Genomic DNA, 21,079 nt, shown 5'->3' on the forward strand with positions numbered 1-21,079 from the left:
ATATACACCATCGTGGTTCCATTCAGTTAATCTTACCTGGAAAACAATGAGCTTCAGATCAAGTAAACGCAGAGAAAAGAATGATAGAAGCTTGGAAGTACAGGTGGCAGATCAGGACCTTAGACAGCCAAATTTCTATTTGCAGACCAACACAGAGGGAAGATGATGAGCTGTCACTAACAGATCTTTAAGGCTGGGCAGAAAGACCATTTCTCTTAGCAGGAAGCCATTAGTAGCAATAAGAGCTGAATACGAAGTGCATCATAAATGCGGCGAGAGGACCGAATAATTGACAGAAGTGCTGTCTTGAAGTTTGTCTTTCACACCATTATGGCTGCAATTAAAACTGCACGTGAAGTGTACAAGACCACGTAAGAGTGCACAGCTCTTTCAGGTCTGTAGCATTGGAAACAAAACAAAAGTAGGGTATACTACAGAGCATTCAAATATGGTAGATGTAAAATGCAAGTGTAATGGGCTGAATGCACTACTGAAATCAACAGGAAAAGAATCCCCACCATACCTGACCTAACAATTCACTGGCAACAAATAAGGTGAAAAATCCAGTCTCTCTCTTCGCCCTGTTTCCTGTACAATTAGACATGATGATCTCACATGCCCAAACCAAACTCAACACCGTATCAGAGGACAATCCACTTGAATGAACAGCTACGTTTAAAAGGGGAAAGGAAAAGGAAGGGAAAGACAGAATGGAAAAGGAAGAATATGACACGATAACAAAAACAGTCAAGATTCTTTTCAAGTCAAAGATGTCAGGCACTGGATATAATTTGATGAGCTAATTGGTGATCCTTTGGTACAAGTACACAATAGGAACAAAGCATGTGAAAAATCACTTCTGTGGATGTGGACAAGTGTGAGAAGGTGATCCATTGTTTAAAAAGAAGGGAGCACTCTTGTAGTAAGAGGAAGAGAAAAACAACTGAAGCTCCTGCGTGACCAGGAGATGCTTGCTAAGCCTTTAGATTCCCTTTTACTTCTCAGATGCAGAGGACTAGCAAAGAGAGCAAGGAGGGGAATGCAGTGTGAAGGACTCAGTGGATGTGCCAAATTTACTGCCTGCCCGTGCCAGAACGCCAGCAGCAGAAGCCTTAATAACCAGAAGAGTGCAAATCCACGGGCAATTATCTAGAGGTACACAATAATAAAGGTATTAACACGGGCTCTTCTGTCACGCACGGCCCTGTGCTGCCTTGAGGATGAGCAGCACAGTGTGCACTGTGCAAGCTCCAACAAGATGAATCACGTTCCTGGTGGCAGGGTTCAACAAAAGGCATGGGAAACACAATGCCTTTTAACAAGGGCAGGATGCAATGAATCATTTGGCTGCAACCACCTTACTTCTCAGCTCCTGATAACTGAAGGAAGCACAGGCATCGTTTACCATTGTAGGGTCCAAACATCAGAGATTCTGGGGTACTCCTCCTAACAAACCCTCCTTACCAAGTATACATGGGGAATATGGAAGAAAAGTACTTCAAAAAGTAGCTGTCCTTCAGGTGGAGTAAATAGAGGATTCCTAAGAAATAATGCATAAAAATGGATTGCTAAAAAAAATGAGTATGGAAGGGAATCAGATCATTCCTTATGTGAAAAAACTTTCAAATACATTCACCACGCATACAGAAGTATGCAAAAATTTACAAATTAGAAGCAATAAACTGACAGTAAAGATAGTTGGATGCCTCTTACTTCTAAAAAAATACCTTAACAGCTTTGGTCAGGCACTGGAACAGGCCAGCCTAGAGGGAGGAGTCCCTGCCTATAGCAGGGGGTTGGAACTAGGTGATCTTAAAGGTCCCTTCCAACCCAAACCATTCTATGATTACCTCAGAGCATAGCCTGTACAGAGCCCCAGAAGCCTCACTCTCCCCATTACAAATGTTATCAGTGCACAGGGACCCTTAAAATAGAGAGATGTCTGGGAATTTACTCACACCATCCTTGCCTTCCTGACACCAACCTCAGCGTGAGCACACAGCGCTCCAAAGGTTCGCAGAAAGCATTTGAGGCGGAGAGATGAAAGCAGCTGAATATAAGGTTCCCAGTACTGGGGAAGCTGCTGTCAGATTGATGTTGAGGCAGATTAACAGCAATGCCATGCGTTGAGGAGCAAAACAGCTTCACTGTACGCCTACACTGCCTGCAAAACTTCCAGCAACTGACAGCTAGCGCCTGACAGCTCTGCGAGATCCACACATCAAATATGATAACGAAGCCTGCATCCAATCTGGCCCGTGTGGACTGCCACCAGCCTCAACCACTGCCTTGGGAACCTTTCAAAACGTCAGGCTTTGTAACACTGCAGATCCTGCTGCGGACACGTGATTTTCACAGGAGATTACAGAGGGTCTATATTCAGTTCCCTAGACTACCACACAGTCCTTTGGGTGACCTTGGAGCAAGTAACTTAATCTTTATAAGAGGACTAATAACTTTGCTAAGGTAACAGCAATTTGAGCTTGCTGAGCTCCTGAAGGACGACGTTTACAATCCCAACCTTGAAATCCCAGGGAATTTTAAATTCTATCACGTTGAAAAAACTGGAAGCAAATAAAACTAACCCACTTGAAAAATAAACCCATCGAACCCCAGCCTTTAGGCATTCTGCTAACAAGCTTACAAAGGATTTGTCTAGAGGCAGCCTGCTGTATGAGCAGCCAGTCTATTGATGGGCATCTAGTGAGGGTTATCCTACAAAGACAGACAGTGAGAACATGGAGAGGCATACACAGAGCCAAGTACCTCCATAACAAGCACTGGTATCTAATTCTAACACAGAATGCACTGGGAGAACAAGAAAACAAAGCTAGAAAAGTTTCACTACCACAGATATTAACCTTAGACTGGTTGCAGGCACATCTGCCTCATGTTGCTGGCTTAGCTGCTTACAGACACAGCAAACTTGGACAAGATTGGAAGGAGAAAAAAGGGGGAAAACTGGGGGGTGGGAGCCCAGCTATCAGAAAGAAAAGCTGATAGGTCTTGATAATGAGAGAGCATCCAAGGGAATGGCACCTGCTCACAGCTGAGGAACTGTTGCTGCCTTTTACTCACACTGAGGATGAAGCAAAGAATCTCCCCTTCAATTTTAGCTCTCGAATCAAAAGACTGGACTCTGCTTTGGATAAAACCAATTTTATGGCACTTCTTTGCCAATTTTATGGCAAGAAAGGCAATGCTGCCAAAAGGAACTCAATGCATTGTGTTGGGCTCTCCCTTCCATTTGTGGAAATGACTTCGACTGCTTTCACTCTGCAGCTTTCCTACTGAGATTCCTACAAGACCAAAGAAAACTGGTATCCTTGTTCAGCAGGGAAGAAAATACCAGACTGAAAGTCTCAAACACTGAGTCTCACGGATTCCTTGGGTAGACTGAAATGCTCAACAGAGGTTACTAAACAAAACCTTGCAAGAATCTGTATGGAAGCATCTCAGATGGACGCCCAAACGCTCAGTGCTGCCCTCAAAATGCAAGGAGCAGAGCTCTCAGAACCCTGAAGAGCAGTGGAAAAGTCCAACGTATCACAAATACTTTAAAAGCCTCACCTCAGGAAGCTGTTGAGGTGACTTGAGCTTCCTGCACCACCAGCAAAAGAACTTCAACTACAGCTCTCAAGCTCCTTCTGGATGACACAAAACTTGGAGAGGTCTCTCCCGACATCTCAGTCATGGGGTGAAAAGGGAAGAAGGATTTGAAAGATTTTATCCAAAGATCTCTAGTTTTTTAACCAAACCAGGAAGCTCACTGATTTAGAAAAGACTTTTGATATGCTAATCCTATGATCATAGAATAATAGAGTGGCTCAGGTTGGAAGGGACCTCAAGGATCACGAAGCTCCATCCCTCCTGCTGCAGGCAGGGCCACCAACCTCCACATTTAACACCAACCCAGGTTGCCCAGGACCCCATCCAACCTGGCCTTGAACACCTCCAGGGATGGAGCATTCACAGCCTCTCTGGGCAGCCTGATACTGACTGGGCTCAGATCTAGAGATATTCTGAACAGAATGGCATTTGGTGATAACGCAAAGGTGGTGGATAGCAACAAACTGACTCTGTCTACAACCAAACAGTCTTTTCCTTCCAGTGCCTAACTTGGAATTACAAATTAGTAGTTTTTACAAGTTGTTGGTTTGTTGTTTTTTTTTTTTCCTACAGTGACTAATAAACCGTCTATGAAAAAGCTGAGATGTTGACCCTTATATTTGATGGAAAACGAAGGAGAAAAGACAGTGAGAGCTAAAGCTGTGTTCCTGCAGCATGCCCACAGAAGGTTGCCACAAAGATAAGCTAACCACGCTGCAGTCCCCACCTCCCACTGGCCTGGGGCTGCAGCCTGTAACAGCTGGAGAAGTAAAAGTGCTGAGCATTACTCACTGCCATGACGAGCTCAAAAGGGTATTTGTAGACTCGAACTGGGGACTGGTATTTCTGCACCATCTTCAGCACGCACCTGTAATACAAATCAAAGTGGACAATTTCAGCTCTCTGATAACAAACGTTAATACATTCTAACAGTGCTCACGAACAGACCTGGAAGCCTTAACTCTCTCCCACAGACAGAGATTTTAGGTGTGTTTGCTGCCTGGCCTCAATTCATAAGTCACTGTGGGAAGAGGTAGGTGTGTGCAGCCCCAGCCCAGCAAACATCCAGCACACAGCAGAGTCCTTTGCTGCTTCCCAACACAACTCCAACTTACAGCTCAACCAAAACTCACAATAATTAAAGCAAAGATGTAAAACCAGAACCTGGAGAAAGAAGCCTCTCCTAGGGATCTTGCAAAAGCTTAAATGGAAATTCTCTTTTTTTTTCCCCTCCCCTTCTATTTTCTGCATTAAGTTTGACACCATTATGCAAAATGCCTCCTACTGAAAGTTTGCACAGCTTCGTGCATATTGTTTTAAATGCTTTTGTGCTCAAAGTAGCATTTAGCTGTTTTAACTCACCGAAGGAAAGGAAAAGGAAACAGCATGCTTAGAGAACATGCCTGATGCTAAGTTAGCAATCACATCCCACTGCCTGAATGCCCACTGCCTCCAGCTGAATTGAGGGAATAACTGCATGCAATGGAAACAATTCAGCTCTCAGTGTTTCATTTCTCCAAGCCACCTCTCACTGTTCTCATCAGGATTCCTCCCTCACACTCCTCTGCTGAGGTTTTAACCCTTCAATACGCATCAATAATGAGCATCTCAAGGAAGCAGATAAGCCATCATAAAGGTTATTGGGCTGCTTCCTGCAATTCTTTCAGAATCCTTTACATTGCTCCCGTTAATGTCATCCAAAAACATCTGAAACACCAAACTGGACAGCTGGTTTGAGACTATGCTGATTCCACCCTGCTCAAATTCCTCTGCTAAGCAGACACAGCCCTTGGCAGCACCACGCAGCGTAGCATAGCTGAACTCAACACTCCGAACACAAGGCAACTTATCCCTGACATTTCAAGCCAAAAACCGGAGGTGAAACATGACTTAAAAAGCAAACGGCAGTAGATCCTGCTCCAGCAGAACTGCTGCAAAATGCCATCGCACGCAGAAATCCAAGCGTTCAGCAAGGGAGGGAGGGAAAAGGCTTTGAAAAGTTTGGGTACCTGAGAGCGGGGAATGTTTGTAGAAGGGTCTCACAGTCAGTTACTCTGCAGAGGATCACGTTACCCAGGGAACAACAACCAGGACTCGCTGGCTGTCTGAGAGCTTTATCGATGCTAAAAGCCGGTCCTCGCAGAGCGAGCAAACGCAGGGAGCAGGCATCAGCACAGCAACCACCTCAGAGTGAAGCGAGCACAGCAGGAGCAAGCAAACACCCAGGAAGCCCAGACTGCTATCACATATCAGATACCCGAGCCAAGAGAGGCACGGGGCACCTTGTAATGCAATGCTGTAATATGATTATGCAAGCACAATACCTACGCTGTGCGGGAACCTTCCGAGTAAGTGCAAATATAGCAAGAGAAGCCTCGTCACACCTCTTTAGCTGTCATCTTGCTTCCAATTCTAGCCTTGCTTGCTAAACCTGGAAGTCTGGCATTGCTGTAGGAAGGGGTCAGAGACCTCAGCAGGAGAAAGCAGCAGCCTAGAGCCACCCACAGCCTGGAAATAAAGGCAGCAGAAGAACAACAGGAGGGCACAAGCTGTAGTTGAACAGCCTTCACCACACTGCTTGGACTGCTCTGTCCCTATGCCAGCCTGCCACAGGTTTGCTCTAGCTGAGGGAAGATAGAGCAAAGGGGTCAGCAATAATTGTACCCACAGAAGCAGTGGAAAACAGACAGCTGATAACTCACACCTGCCCTAGAAACCTCTCATACCTTGGGAAGAGTGTGCTGGCAGACCTTCTGTGCTCTCTTCTCAAGACTGAGCTGTCATTCTGCTTCTCAAAGCAAGAGGGACTTCAGCTAGAACTCCTGGGGAGGAAAGGAAAAAGAAAAAAGGCAGTGAGAGTAGTGACTTTTTGCATGGGGATACAGGCAGATGATTAGCAGTGATAACGATGTAGGATTTCCAGGTGCTACCGGAGGGCTGCTGAGCCAGATTTGCTAAAGATATGCACATTAATACATCCTAGAGCTTTTAGTTCTGAGAGAAAGACCCGTTTTAGCAGTTGTTGAGTATTTCACACGAGTTATAAGCAGATGTTTTCAACCTCTTTATAAAGAAGACCAGAAAGCAGCTCCACGAGCACAGAAACACATCTGGCTCCATAAACATCCACCATCCCACTCCAGTCTCCAGTAGCCCAGCTACCTGTTCCACTTTGTGTGTGCATCTGGCTGAAAGCACACGAGGAAACTGGGCTGAAGAGCGGTGATTCAGTAACTTGCAGCCTGATGCCTTACAATGGTTAACCCACACCCAGAGGCAGTGCGTTACCCACACTGGGTAACACCAGTGTCTGGCCAAGCCCAGAGCAGCCTGAAAAACTCAGAGAGACCGGAGCAGCCGGTGCACTGAAGCAACACATCCAGCTAATCCCTGTAACCATCCCAATTAGATGTTAGAAGCACCTCAGCTATTGCACACCTGGATGCATGGGACAGCAGCAGCTACCACGTTGCACAAAGCACCCCATGATGCTGCCAGCAATGCCAGTAGCATGCAAGCTTGGCACAGTGGGGCTCCCTGCAGAGGCCAGCATGGCACTTCTGCCACAGCACCTCACAGCTGAGCTGAACCTTGAATAGCAGCAAGTTATGAGCTCAGGAATACACCCCTGGCACTGCACTGGAGAGAGAAGGAAACAACCCCTGACTGCACACAACTGCAATTTCGGTGGCATTTCAGGGACAAGGTGAGCTCCTGACAAGAAGTGCACGTGCAGCATGTGGAGCTATCACTATCAGCTGAGCCTGGCAGGGCTCCTGCAGGGAGCACGAATCACAACACACAGCAGAGGGAGGGGAGGCAGTGACATTAACGACACGCTTCCACTTTATTTAGAATCACCCAGCAGGCACCTGAGGGATTTTCCATATGCTTAACTTTTATTCTATTATTTGCAGGAGAGGCTGACTTGACAGACTACAGCCAGATGGTTGGGAATGAGAAATTGGGTTTCGAAATTAAATATACATAAAGCCCCAGATTGAAGCCCACAAAGCCCTGCTTCTCATCTAGAGCTAGCATTGCCTGTTGAGTGGCAGAACTCAGCAGCCACAGCCTTTATTCACTTCTCCAACCCATGGTGGTTTCTTCTCAGCAGGAGGAGAACCACCAAACAGGTTTTGCGTTTGGTTCTGTTTTTGAGGGTTCTGTTTGTTTGCTTTCACAAAGCCCTGCTGAAAATAGCAAGAGTTCCAGACTTCCTCAAATTGTCCTTTGCCACATGAAAGCCAGCTGTCCCCAAGCTGACACTCACAGACAGAAGGGGGGGACACAGAGGGTGGTGAGGCACTGGAACAGGTTGCCCAAGGAGGCTGTGGATGCCCCATCCCTGCAGGCATCCAAGGCCAGGCTGGATGTGGCTCTGGGCAGCCTGGGCTGCTGGTTGGTGACCTGCACAGAGCAGGGGGTTGGAACTGGATGAGCATTGTGGTCCATTTCAATCCAGGCCATTCTAGGATTCTATGAATCTGGCTGGCTGCAGCCTATAAACCTCCCTTCAAATCAACACACAAAGCCGTGCACAACACCTCTCTGCCTTGAGAGCCTTTTGCTGTGGTGGGTGCTGACACAGACGCCTCACATATTTAATAACAAGACAGTACCAAGCTGCAGGATGCTTATTAGAGCTTCTGCACACAAAAACTTGGTTTTGTCTTTTACAGCTCGATACAAGAAATGGAATGGTGCCAGCAGACACCTCTGGTGTCTTTTAGAAGCCGATGTCTTCTCAGGCAGGGCTCCATCCTCTGCTCAGCCCTGAGCTGTGCACACAGCAACGTGAGGGGGCACGGAGGGCTGCAAGGCAGAGCTGCTGGGAGCCCGGCCCCCACACTGTCACCCTGCACGGATGTGAGCCCAGTGGTGGATCACAACCAAGGGCGGACAACGTAAACACCCCGACTGCATTTCTACATTCTGCACAACACAATAGGGAACAGAGCCTTTGGCTGAGAGGGGAAGGAGAAAAAGGAACAGCGTAAGCATTCTGCTCTCAAATATTTGTCGAGTGAGCCATTTCCTCCACGCAAGCATCAACTTCAGCTTCATGCCTAGTATGTCTGTGCCTTTATCTCATACTTGGTGGGGAATCCTCTTGCCAGGGAACCGCTGCTGACCTCTCTATCACACACAGCCAAGCTCTGACTCCCTGACAGCTAAAGTTTGCCGGCTGGCAGCAGCAGCAAAGTCATCCTGGAGGGGCAGCCCTCACTCCTCACCCACAGGGGTTGCATAGAGCCTTTTCTACTGCTACACACACAGCTCCAGTATAGGAACAGAGATGTGCCCCAGCTTAACACAGAGACAAGTCCACCTGCGATGCCCCAACAGCACAGCACAACCAGGTTCAGCTTCACAGCATACCCCGAGCTGGATGGGACCCATCGAGCTCCCAGCCGCGTTTTCCTTGGGCCCAGGTGCGCTGATCACATCGCACAGCCAGTGCCACCACGCGCCCCATTCCCTGCCGACACCCCAACGGCGACCAGCACACGCATGGTTTAACCCAGCCCTAAAAGCCCGGAGGGGGCTTTAATATAGAACCGACCCGAATACATCAACGCATTCAATAGAAGCTCACCGGGGTCAGCCCTGGGGTTCCACACCACCTGTATTCCGGCACGCTACGAGCGCTGTTCTCCGCGATTAGGGCGGAATTCCCCCCTCAGCCCCTCAGCACAGCACCTCCCGAACCGAACCGAACCCCTCACACGACCCTCACCGAGGCGCCCTCCTCCGCCCCGCGCGTCCTCACCGCGCCCATGGCGGAGCCCCGCCGGCCCCATGCCGAGCAACGGCGGCGGCCCCAACCCGGCTCCGCGCTGCGCCGCCCCCGGCTCCGCTTCAACCTCCGCGCGCCCGCCCCGCCCCAGCGCACGCGGCGCCGCAGAGCGCTGTCCATTGTGCTGCGGGCCGGGGCTCCGCCTCAATCCCCGCCTCGGCTTCCATCGGGCCCGGCTGGATTCGGCGGGCGGAGCCGAACAGCGCTGCGCCCCGGTTTTGTCGTAGCGAATTGCGCGGAGCCCGGCTTATCGCTCCTCGGGTTCTGGCTAGCGGAGGTGGGGCACAGTGCAAGGGTTGAATCATAGCATGGCCTGGGTTGAAAAGGAGCACAGTGCTCATCCAGTTCCAACCCCCTGCTGTGTGCAGGTCGCCAACCAGCAGACCAGGCTGCCCAGAGCCACATCCAGCCTGGCCTCGGATGCCTGCAGGGATGGGGCATCCACAGCCTCCTTGGACAACCTGTTCCAGTGCCTCACCACCCTCTGAGTGAATAATATCCAACCTAAACCTCCCCTGTCTCAGTTCAAAACCATTCCCCCTTGTCCTATCACTATCCACCCTCATAAACAGCCATTCCCCCTCCTGTTTATACGCTCCCTTCAAATATTGGAAGGTCACAATGAGGTCTCCCCAGAGCCTTCTCTTTTCCATGCTAAAGAACCACGGTATGGTTTGGGTTGGAAAGGACCTCACAGCCCATCCAGCCCCAATCCCTGCCATGGGCAGGTTCACCTCCCATAGACCAGTCTGCTCAGGGCCCCATCCATGGCCATGGGCACGTCCAGGAATGGGGCACCCACAGCTTTCTGGTCAGCAGTGCCAGCACCTCACCACCCTCTAGACCAAGAATATCCTCCTAATACCCAACCTAAATCTTCCACACCCACCCCTGCACAGCCTCACAACATCAGCTCTGGGTGAAAAACTTCCTCCTAATATCCAACCTAAACCTCCCCTGTCTCAGTTTAAAACCATTCCCCCTTGTCCCATCACTATCCACCCTCATAAACAGCCGTTCCCCCTCCTGTATATACACTCCATTCAAGTATTGGAAGGCCACAATGAGTTCTCCATTGAGTCTTTTCCTTTCCAAGCTAAACAAGCCCAGTTCCCTCAACCTTTCCTCATAGGAGAGCTGCTCCAGCCCTCTGAACATCTTAACGGCCCTCTCTGGACCCACTCAAAGAGTTCCACATCTTTCCTGTGCTGCGGGCCCCAGGCTTGGACACAGTTCTGCAGATGGGGTCAAAGGGCTGTAGGACCCTGAAGGAGGGGGTGAGCAGAAAACATCTGAGCCCCAGCTGCTGAGGTGGGCAGATCTGCCGTGCCCAGGGCTCACCTTACCCAGTGCTCACAGCGTTACCCCTCACCTCACTGCTCCAATTCCCCATGTGGTACCACTGAATGCGTTACAGCAGAGAGCTGCTCTCTATCGGGCCACCTGCTGGACAAGGCAGCCGTAGCAGAAAGCTGTCACCAGCTCTACGTTGTCCTTGAGGGCGTTTAATCAAAAAACGTGTGGATGTGGTGCTCAGGGACATGATTTAGTCGTGGGTTATTAGAGTTAGGGTAGTATAGTCAGACTGTGGTTGGACTCAATGATCTTTAAGGTCTTTTCCAACCCGAGCAATTCTATGATTCTATGGTTCTATGTGGCTGCATCCAAGGAGGAGCTGCCCATGCTGGTGGCATCTGTGGGCAGGAGCACGGGGGCACCAAGGGGAGGTGAGAAGGGGATGTGAGAGACCAACCTGGCAATGTTTTACACCTTCAAAAACCTCCTTTCAAAATCTCCCAGGGGACCAGCTGACACTTTGCAAGATCACGTTTCCTTTCCTGCCTCCTTATCATTTCAAGCTGTAGAGCATCTCCTTTTCTGGACAGGCATTTCAGGAAGCTGCGGTCCTATTTCTGATCAGTAATGTTTTTTGAAACTGCTGCCTCCAACCAAGCGGGCCAGCCTGCCATTGCTCTGTAAAGAACACACAGAGCCCTCAAATGGCAAAACTCTGGGAAAGCCACATCCTGCTTGGCCAGAGCAGCCAGCATCTCCTGCAGGCTGTGCCGAATGACTGGGTGCTGAAACCAAGTCATCCAAACCCTGCATCTGCCTTCACACCCGCTTTCATGCTCTCCTCTCCCATTCAGGATGTAACATTTTCAAAGGAATGGTATTCCTCTCCCACCTCTATTAATGTTATGTTTCCTTAAAGGGAACAGGAAACAAAAAATACTCTTTCTGCCCCCTTGCTGCCACACACCAACCCGTTCCTACTTTGTGCCTCAATAGCTGTGCTCTTACCTTGTTCTAGTCATAGAAAACAGGTCAGTATCCTGGAAAGTAACTTCCCATCCTTTCCTCTGCTGGACAGCCCTGACTAGAGTTCCCCTTCTCCAATATGCATTGGTCTCCTGTCACCAGCTGCCCTTGGAACACTGCAGCTGTGGTAGGATACCTTTGCTCCAACCCAGAGGAAGCTCTCTGCAGGCATTCCCACTGCCCTGAAGCCCATCCATTCCAGTTTGCTGTTCTATCACCTACATGGATGGGGTGCTTGCTGCAAGGGCTGGCATTCAGCCCTCAGTGTTTCTCAAGGTAGAAGGAAGTTCTCACCCTGCAGCAGCTCAGTGCTGCTGATAGGATCCTAATCACTGTGGTTAGAAATGAGAACAACCCCCAGGAAGGACGTCTGGTCTGTAGACACCATCCAGCTCCCACTTCACCCATTTCCAATGGCTTTTCCCTCTTTCTTCAACTTCCCTGCTTCATCTCTGGGTGTACATAGGAAAAAAAAAAAAGCCAACAACCCAGCAGCAATTCAAGCAAGAGGTGAATCAGGAGTGGAAAAGAAGTTGTAGGGATTGCTCAAGGTGTTCTTATTCCTGTTTACTTCATTACAAAAGCATCTGACCTCTGAAGAAGGTCTGTGGCAGTGGACAGCCCTGCTATCTCACACAGCAGGAAGAAGATGATGGCAAACCAGCATCACACAGACAGCCCATCTCTTCCTGCATCGTCACACCGAGTCACTTCCCAGCTGTCTTTCACACGTGTTTAACAACCCTTGGAAAATCAGCGTCGTTTAAACATTAAAGAGCCTCTTTAAAAATTCAGCAGCAAAGTTCACCCGGTTTTTAGAGCCGTATTTAAAGCAGTGTAGAAATGCACTTCTACTTTCTAGAAGTGGGCTCGGGTCCAACCCGTGCTGCTGCACGGAGCTGTAAGAGGAGGCTTTGCAACCACACTGCCCTCCCCAGCGGTGCTCAGGGCTGGTGGAAGAATGTGTTCCCACAGCTTGCAGCTAGCGTTTAACATCGCCCTGCTTGACAAAAACCAAGCAGAAGTCGGGGCTGCTGCTTTCAGAGTCAGCAGAAGTTAAAATCCTGATGCTTTCTGCGCTGGGGACGCAGAGCAGCAGTCCTTTCCCCTGCAGGCCCCATATCCTGTGGGTCCCTTGTGCTTTGCCTTCCCCGTGCTGCTTACATCAGCTGATGCTGCAAGACTTCTTTTTCTGGTGCAAAAGTGAGATGGAACGCCCTGCCAAGGTCGTGCAGTGAGGTGGCAGAGATCACTGACGGAGATGAAAGAGAAGATCTAATGAGCTCCAGTCCGGGACATCTTACAGCAGATTTGGTTACCTTACCCATCAGGCTGCAGATAAATAGTGTACTAATGGCTCTCTGCTACACTCACCTTTCAAGATAATGCCAAGGTGGCTGTCTGCCCAACCTCCCCATCTTGCAGCTGTTAAATGAGGCAGTCATATACCTAGTTTTGGTTTATTTCATTAGGGAACAAAGGATCCCAGCCCACAGGTAGGAACTGGACTTCTGCTTTGCATAAGAAAAACACAAAATAAAGCCATCAGGACATGGATATTTGACCCCCAAAGCTGCCAGGCCAACAGCTGACCCTGCTGTTGGGGGTCCTCCCCACTCCTCAATTATTACATCTTTGTGAGTTTATAGACAAGCAGTGTGTCGAAACTGTTATGTCCATTCACAGGGACTGCTTTCATCTCCCGCAGTGGCTCGTGAAACACTCATTGATTTACATTTTAACAGCTCAGTATGACCTGCAGGACTCATTTGTAGCCAAAGACTCTCCCTCTCTTTGCTGTGTGCGGGGCTCTCTTACACAGACACAAAGTTTTGTGACAGCTGCAGTTTCCAACACCTTACAAGCAAGCTATGGCACTACAAACAAAGACAGACTCCAGCTCTCTGAGAGTACCAGAGAGGCCTTGTGTAAATAAAATGCATCCTGTTCAAATGACATGCTCTGTGACTGCTCTGGCTTTGCTTTGTCCCTTCACACGTTCCCCTTTTTGCCTCTCATAGGATGTCACCTGCGATGCACTGGGCTCTGCCTGATCCCACTTACCTAGGAGTAAGGCATGACACAGGTTTGTTATTCTGGGTCACTGAAATCAGCATCACCTCCAGGAGTGCATCTCCAGTCGTGTTATCTCCCAACATTTCTCTGGAAAGGTAGCAGTTAGCGACAAGGCTATTAATAGGAGAATGGAAAGTTTTCTGTGCTTGAAGCAATGGCACATGGAACGTGATGAGTTCAAAGAGAACAATGGAAAACAAGTAATGTGGCTGCTTTGGAAAGCAGACAAAGCCTGACACCAGGATCTCCTGTCTGATAGGAACCTGTGTGGTTTCTTTTCCAAAGAGGTTGCCAGTAAGCTGGGGACACAGGATTGCGTGGGCTTTGTGAAAGGTTAATGACTTCCCTGCTCTTTTGCAGGCACACAGCTCAGGATACACGAAATACAGCAACCCTGGGTCAGAATCTCTCTGTTTCCAACCTCTGCCACATGTGAGCATCAGCTGCATTGTGGTTGGGCTTGGGCAGGTTTACCTCTGCCAGGCCATGACCCACTGCAGATATTTTATATGTCATCTTTTTGGGACATTAAAATACATATGGCTAGGAAGGAGCATTGAATGCACTCTGTTTCAGAGCACAAAAACAAGCCCTGCTGGGATGGGACTGTTCCTGCTGCTCTGTTTTGCTCCAGCCCTCAGTTCCATACTCACACTTATAGACAATCCCATCATCACTGGCGTTGGTAGCAAAACCCCCATTGACTGCCACAAGACTCTTCAGGCCATAATAATAAGGTCAACAAGATTTGAAGGCGGAAGAGATGAAGCCACATCTGTTTTATCCTCTTCTGTTTCACTCTTGGCTCTTACACATTCCATGACCTGCTCCTTTTCTCTTAAGTCTCAGGTGCTGTTGGGTGTACGTGACGACACACAGACTGCTCCTTCCCAAAGCCGTGTTGGTCTGTGCTCTGGCAGGCATGGAGAGCAATGGATGGAGACATTGCCCTCAAACAGAGCCTGCAGCCCAACGCTTCTGAAGACGTGCTGCTGTGAGCAGATTGGTATCTGCCACACAAACCCCATGGGGACAGGAGGTGCTTTCCCAGATGCAGAGCAGACCAACCTGGCGAGACTGGGTTTGGCTCTGTGCACATCTTAACTGTCTTATTGCAGCTTTCCCCCACCTGGATAACGTGAGATGGGAACCAAGCCCTAGGGCTGAACCCACAAGTAACACCAGCAATTGCTCCTGAAACAGGAGCACTAGGGAGCAAGCTGGGAACCACAGCAAACCCCAACAAGATAAATACCGTTTAAAAGCACCTCCTTCCTGGCTGTATTCTTGTGAGCGGTCCAAAGAACAACATTTCCTTTTAAAAGAAGTCTTTTAATTTACATTCTGAGAGTTGTGTTCAAAAAAGTCACAAGCTATGAAAGTAAATTCAATTGAAATTTCAGACTGGTTATTTATCTGAGAAATTCCAGCACACGGTTCGTTGTTTTTAGCAGTGCAGTGATGTCTGTGAGTACAGTAGGTATTCGTTATCATCATGATTTTTCCTAGGCATGTACTGTAAGCTATAAAGGATGCCCTGAACCCACACAAAGGAAAGCTAAAGTAACCGTAACTCGGTGTAACAGCTAGAATGCATCCCATTTGCCTGCCACTCCTGTATGTAGCTGTGAGCTGCCAAAATAAGGGAGATAAGATGGAGTGGAGCAAAATATTTGTCCCAGAGACTCAGGGCACAGCGACTGCAAGCATAACCCAGCTCAGAAAGCCAGCACCTGCTAAGCAGTGCGTTCATTCTATTTGCCAGCATTCACCCCAGACCTCTACCATGTCCATTGCTAACCACATACAAGCTTGCATCACGCAGATCTAGCTCCCAGGTGATTCTGCAGGCTGTTATTGAGGTGTGTTTGCTACGTCTGGGCTCTGCAGAGAGCACTCAGTGCTCAGCAGCACGCGGGCACCAGTTGCACGCAGGCAACCCCAGCAGCTTGCTGGGATGCTGCTTCTGTTTCAAGCATCGCAGCTGAGAGAAGCTATACAAAAAGAATAAAAAGAGAAGTACCTATCCCAAGACAGCTAGCACGCTACGCATTAAGCTGCATTGATGACAGCTGCTAAATGTGCTTTGGTTTTTCATATGAAATACCAAAAGGAATCTGAGTCCCTTGAATAAGTCCGTGCTCCTCTTACTACCCAGGATCCAAGCTCTAAAAGGCTGCCAGTGAAATCCAGGCTTGTGTAACCTCTTGAGAATAGTTTTCCTATAAAGCTGCAAAACCAAGAGCAGATAGCCTTGTACGATAGCTCAGAGGTAGACGCGCAGGGGAGGTTGCTGAAAAAGTCTTGGGTAGCAGTCAGGAGGAATCAGTCTCACTTTAGAAAGCTTATTTCTCTCTCTGGGCTGCCTGGAAGCTGAAGCTCCTGCTGTGTGTCCTTGCCATCTCCCAGCACAGCAGCTGCGTTACGAGCGGTCGCAGTTCTGAGCACGAGCTGCTTATGGGAGGTTTATGTTGGCTTTGCAGGCAGCTCCTTGGTTGGGCTCGGTGACTGCGGCTGGTCAGCCTTGTTCTGGCTGGGAGGAGGAGGCCACGTGGTCTTCTGATGGAGATGGCTGAAACGAAAAAGTGGTTTTTGTAACTTGGGTAAAGGATACGAAAGATAAGACGAAGACTTTAGGATGAGAGGTGGTGGCCCTATGTTGTGTGAGGAGAGATTCAGGTTGGATATTAGGACTAAATTGCTCTCTGGAAGAGCAGTGAGGGATTGGCACAGGCTGCCCAGGGAGGCGGTGGGGTCACCACACCTTGAGATGTTCAAGAACTGTGAGGTTGTGGCACTGAGAGACACAATTATTGGGCATGGTGGGATGGGTTGGACTTCATGAGCTCAGAGGTCTTTTCCAACACTGATGATTCTGTGATACTGATTTGCTACTGACTGGAGAAAAGAAGAGACCATGGATCTCACGTGGCTGATTGCGCTGGCTACGTGTTTTGGCTGAAAATGATTTTCCTAACCTGGAAACCAGGGATTGCAAACGCCTACTTTGTACCTAACTGCCTCCATGCTGGCAGACTCTAAAGTTCACTTAAGGTGATCAGTTAACACAGTTGTCACAAACATTCAGGGCTCAAAAACATGCTCTTTCAGCAGATATCTTCAGGACGTGGCTCTGTTGGATGTAATTCACTTCAGAGGTTTCAGGGAAACTCTTAGAACACTGAAGATCCAAACAGAGCCATACATGTCCTATCATTCTTGGCTGGAACTTCAGCACACCGTCATTCCGTGACATAACAGCTTCATGCATTCAGTGAGGATTTTTCCCATGCTCAGAGCTCACAGTGGTCTAAAAAATGCCACAGAGCCGTGATTCTCCATCTGGCCTGAAGGAAAAAGCAGATTTTAGGGAAAAAAAAAGATCCAGGAATTCACACCATACTTCGCTCTGCTGGGTGAGAAGGCTTTTGCTGCCTAGGAGAGGATTTCCTTCTCTCTTATGACAGTATGAAGGTCTCTATCAGATAATCTGGTTCAAAACTGCCAAGGAAAAAAATAAAAAAAATAGTTATGATGTAAAATGTACACAGCAAGACAGATTTTGACACCTACTCCTTGTAGTTTGGGAGCCCTTCAGCAGGCAGGCACTGGTCCCTGTCACACGGCGAAGCTGCAAGTGTAAAACCAAGAGTAAGCAAAGGGTTAGAAAGGATGCCCAATACAAGTAACACTGCTGCATCATGATAACACACACATAAATGACGCAGGCACTCTGGAAATGCTGACATGCTCCTCTATTAGGAGTGCTTCTCAAAGGCTATCACTATTTTCCTTGCATCCTGTGCTCTGAGAGGAGGCAATGCTGGAGAGCAGTGCAGGAAAGGCTGTGGCAGTGTGTCCAGTTGGTGAATGGCATCAGAGAGTAAGGAGTGGGCACACATTTGGGGCTGCATGCTCCCCTGATCACGGCAACAGGATTAGAAGTTCTTCTTTTGCATGGAAAGAGACAAGTGGGGTCAAATAACTGCTGCTAAGAAGCATCTACGGATCACAGCTGACAACCTCAGGCTGGAAAGTTAATTCAGATGCTTGGTGACTGATTTTCTCCCTTTTGCAGCCATGAGAGTGGAAGGGAGCCTGGGTTACCAGACTTGTATGCCAAGGAAGCAGGGAGATTACTCTTCCCCTCTAGTCAGCACTGCTGCACTCATGCCAGGATAGTGAATGAAGGCTTTGGTTCCCAGTTCAAAGCTGCTGAGAAGCTGGATAAAGTTCAACAAAGGCAGCCCTGGGGCTCAGAACCTGCAAGGGGAGCTCGAGGAGGGCTGAGGGAGCTGAACTTATTTAGCTTGGCGAAGAGGAGGCTGAAAAGCAATCCCACAGCACTCACTCCTACTTCAAGGGTAATTACAGAGACATTGAAGCCAAACTCTTGTTGGCAGTGGCAGACGACACAACTGGGGGCAACAGCCAGAGGTTGCACCTTGGGGAGTTCAGACTAGACATTAGGAAAATCTTTTTCTGCACGGAGCACAGTGCAGCTCGGGAAGACATTCTCCAGAGAGGCTGCAGATCTCCATTTTCGGAGGTGTTCAAAATGCAGTTGGCTAAAAGCACTGCAGATCTGGTCTAGTGTGTTGGTCCTCCCTGGAACAGGAGATTTGACTGCTGATCTCAAGTAGATCCTTTCATAGCATTGCTGTGATTCTATGAAACCATCCTCCTTGCTCCTTTTCTTTGCAGGACAAGTACCTTTCCTCTGGTCCTGGGCACAAACCACACTCTTTGATTCTTTAGACCACAAGCCTGATTGCCAGACCCATCTACAAGTCATATGGGTATATATAGGGCAATTACATCTCAGTTAGCATGAAAGAATCGGGAACATTCAAGGGAGACTTAGCTGGTACAGCAAACAAGTATGGAGGGTGGTGGAAAGTGTAATTAATGCTAACAATTAGCATCATTGAGACTTGCTTGGATTCGGGTTTCTCCAGTCAGCTGAGTGCTTACCGTCCTTGTTGGAGAGCATTGGTGCTAGCAGCTCTTTAGCTTCTGATAGCAAAAGGTCAACAAGATCTGAAGATGGAAGAGATGTATCTGAGACTGCGCCTGTTTTATCCTCTTCTGTTTCACTGTTGACTCTTACAAATACGGAAAGTGCCATCAATACTTCTATCATGGAACAGTCATTGACAACCCTGGCCAGTTTCTTCTGAAGGATACTCTATGTGACTGCTTTCAGAGGGGTCTGCCCCTCCTTCTCAGCAGTACAAGATTCTCTCTTAGATATACTCGTATTGTTACAGATAGAGATTGAAGATATACTACCAAAGTACTTTTTTAGAATTTCCATTTTGTTTAGAATTCCTCACAACCTTTTTTTCCTTCATTACCATAGAAATAACCATCTTGAAAACCTCACCGTTTTAAAGAATTGTTTCCCCTTAACATCACTTAGAAATCAGCTTTCTTTAAGGGGCTGTCTTTGCCAACAGGACCGTGACCTTTCAGCAGGTGATTCCATATAAAACAAAAGAAAGCAAAACACAACCAGACTTCCCATGATAGAATTCTGATACAAGGGTTAGAGGAGCCCTGACCTTCCTTTCTGCGACCATTCCTGAAGTTAAGGGTCACGTTTGCTCTTTGCTTCCACTCACTCTATCAGCTTCCACAGCTGCTGATAGAGAAGTACGTGGCCCTAAAGCCAAAGAGTGATTCATATTAGGAAAAGCAGGTGAGTCACAACTCTGCTTCATTCAAACAACTTGCCGAGGGGCTGTGCTAACAGGAGCAGCTTAACCACAGGAGTGCTTCACCTAACTCATTTCCCCAAAAAACAGAAGCCAGCTACCCCTAAAGTACCAACTCATCTGCAGCCCCCACAGCATCATTTCCCAATGGTTTCCTTCCCAAAGTGACAGCAGAGGTCAGTTCTGTGTGAATCACCTTCCCCTGAGAAAGGTCAGAAAATGAAATGTCCCTGGTTTGCAGTTCCCAGAAGCCATCTCCTACCTTTTTTCATCCTGTAAGTGACTGGACGTGCTCAGGACCTTGTGAACATTCTGCCATAAAACAAAATCAAAACAAAATAAAAGGTTTCAGACTTGTAGGGACGAATAATTCCTGAGAATAAACCCCATGGGCTTCTGCTGCTGATCAGATTTAATATGACAGTAATCAGCTTCTGCTTATTCATTGCCCTTGAAGCAAATATCTCAAGGCCTTTTGCAGCACAGGCAACATTCACAGCCCATGCAAATACACAGACACTTCTAAATTATGCATTTTAATGCCAGCAAATAAAGTATACTGAACACAACGTAAAAATACTCTTCTAAAGAGTGGTTTGGCAGGCTACATTTCAGCAAGCCCATGATCATCACTACCAAACAATCCCTGCTTTCCGAATGATACCTATACGTGTAATTTGTCCCTGTGGTTAATGAATGCTCAGATACTACTGAGGGATGTATAACAAGGAGACATCTTGGCCTCAGAGACAAAATCCTGTGATTTTTGTCCCTTGGTCCAAGCCAAACCCACTTGCAAAGTCCATCCTGAAACTTCACACAGCCCAGTGCCTGGTGCTGCACATCCCGAGGTGTTTAAATTCATAGAGTCACAGAATGGCCTAGGTTGCAAAGGAGCACAGCGCTCATCCAGTTCCAACCCCCTGCTGTGTGCAGGTCACCAACCAGCAGCCCAGGCTGCCCAGAGCCACATCCAGCCTGGCCTTGAATGCCTGCAGGGATGGGGCATCCACAGCCTCCTTGGGCAACCTGTTCCAGTGCCTCACCACCCTGTGTGTGAAAAACTTCCTCCTCATATCCAACCTAAACCTCCCCTGTCTCAGTTTAAAACCATTCACTTCCTTTCTCTCCACTGTTTCCTGTTGATTTCAAGAGTTCCTGGGACAAGTTATTGCTATTGTAGCATTTGGAAGTCCTAATGCTTCCCATGCTGGCTGGTTTACTAACTTTACAAGCCTGTATTCCCACCACAGGCAATGAAGTGGAGGAACAGACAATTTAAAAGAAGCTCTGGAAGAGTAAAACTACTCCTCAAATTCACGCTCGCTGTGCATAGAAGCAACCAGTGTGTTTTACAGAGGGAAGGCCAAAATGCAAAACGATTCTGACTATCACATCCAGCACCAGGGGACACGTGTGCTGGATCAGCAAGGCCTCCAGGCTCCATCATCTGCCCCATGCCATTACACAGCTTGTGGGTACATGAGCATCTCTGAGCTCACTGCTCAGCTTCTCCTAACCAACAGGCAGCGCCTTGTTAGAAGCAGAAGGAATA

At 48.2% G+C, this 21,079-nt stretch overlaps 2 protein-coding genes across 11 annotated transcripts in view; both read right to left on the reverse strand.

Moving 5' to 3' along the window:
- Positions 1 to 13,296, reverse strand: part of SEC14L5 (SEC14 like lipid binding 5) — a 39,447-nt gene extending 26,151 nt beyond the window's left edge. The window contains exons 1-3 of one of the 5 annotated variants that reach the window (XM_090151729.1): positions 13,106 to 13,296; positions 6,336 to 6,431; positions 4,402 to 4,477 (exon numbers count right to left, since the gene is read on the reverse strand). In XM_090151729.1, coding sequence (XP_090007855.1) covers positions 4,402 to 4,464 — 63 coding nt within the window. In that variant the 5' untranslated portion in view covers positions 4,465 to 4,477; positions 6,336 to 6,431; positions 13,106 to 13,296. The other 4 variants (XM_031595361.2, XM_031595360.2, XM_031595362.2 and 1 more) reach the window with 4 other exon arrangements.
- Positions 13,297 to 15,135: 1,839 nt separating this feature from the next.
- Positions 15,136 to 21,079, reverse strand: part of LOC116230293 (syntaxin-binding protein 4-like) — a 32,544-nt gene continuing 26,600 nt past the window's right edge. For 3 of the 6 annotated variants that reach the window (XM_090151597.1, XM_090151599.1, XM_090151596.1), the window contains 3 exons: positions 19,787 to 19,836; positions 18,782 to 18,912; positions 15,136 to 16,379 (listed from right to left, as the gene is read on the reverse strand). In XM_090151597.1, the coding sequence (XP_090007723.1) occupies positions 16,153 to 16,379; positions 18,782 to 18,912; positions 19,787 to 19,836 (408 nt within the window). In that variant the 3' untranslated portion in view covers positions 15,136 to 16,152. Of the gene's footprint in view, positions 16,380 to 17,380; positions 17,439 to 18,781; positions 18,913 to 19,786; positions 19,837 to 21,079 lie in introns of all 6 variants that reach the window. The other 3 variants (XM_090151598.1, XM_090151601.1, XM_090151600.1) reach the window with 3 other exon arrangements.

This window comes from Phasianus colchicus, chromosome 16 (genome assembly GCF_987193195.1).
Source record: "Phasianus colchicus chromosome 16, bPhaCol1.hap1.1, whole genome shotgun sequence".
Classification (NCBI taxonomy): domain Eukaryota; kingdom Metazoa; phylum Chordata; class Aves; order Galliformes; family Phasianidae; genus Phasianus; species Phasianus colchicus.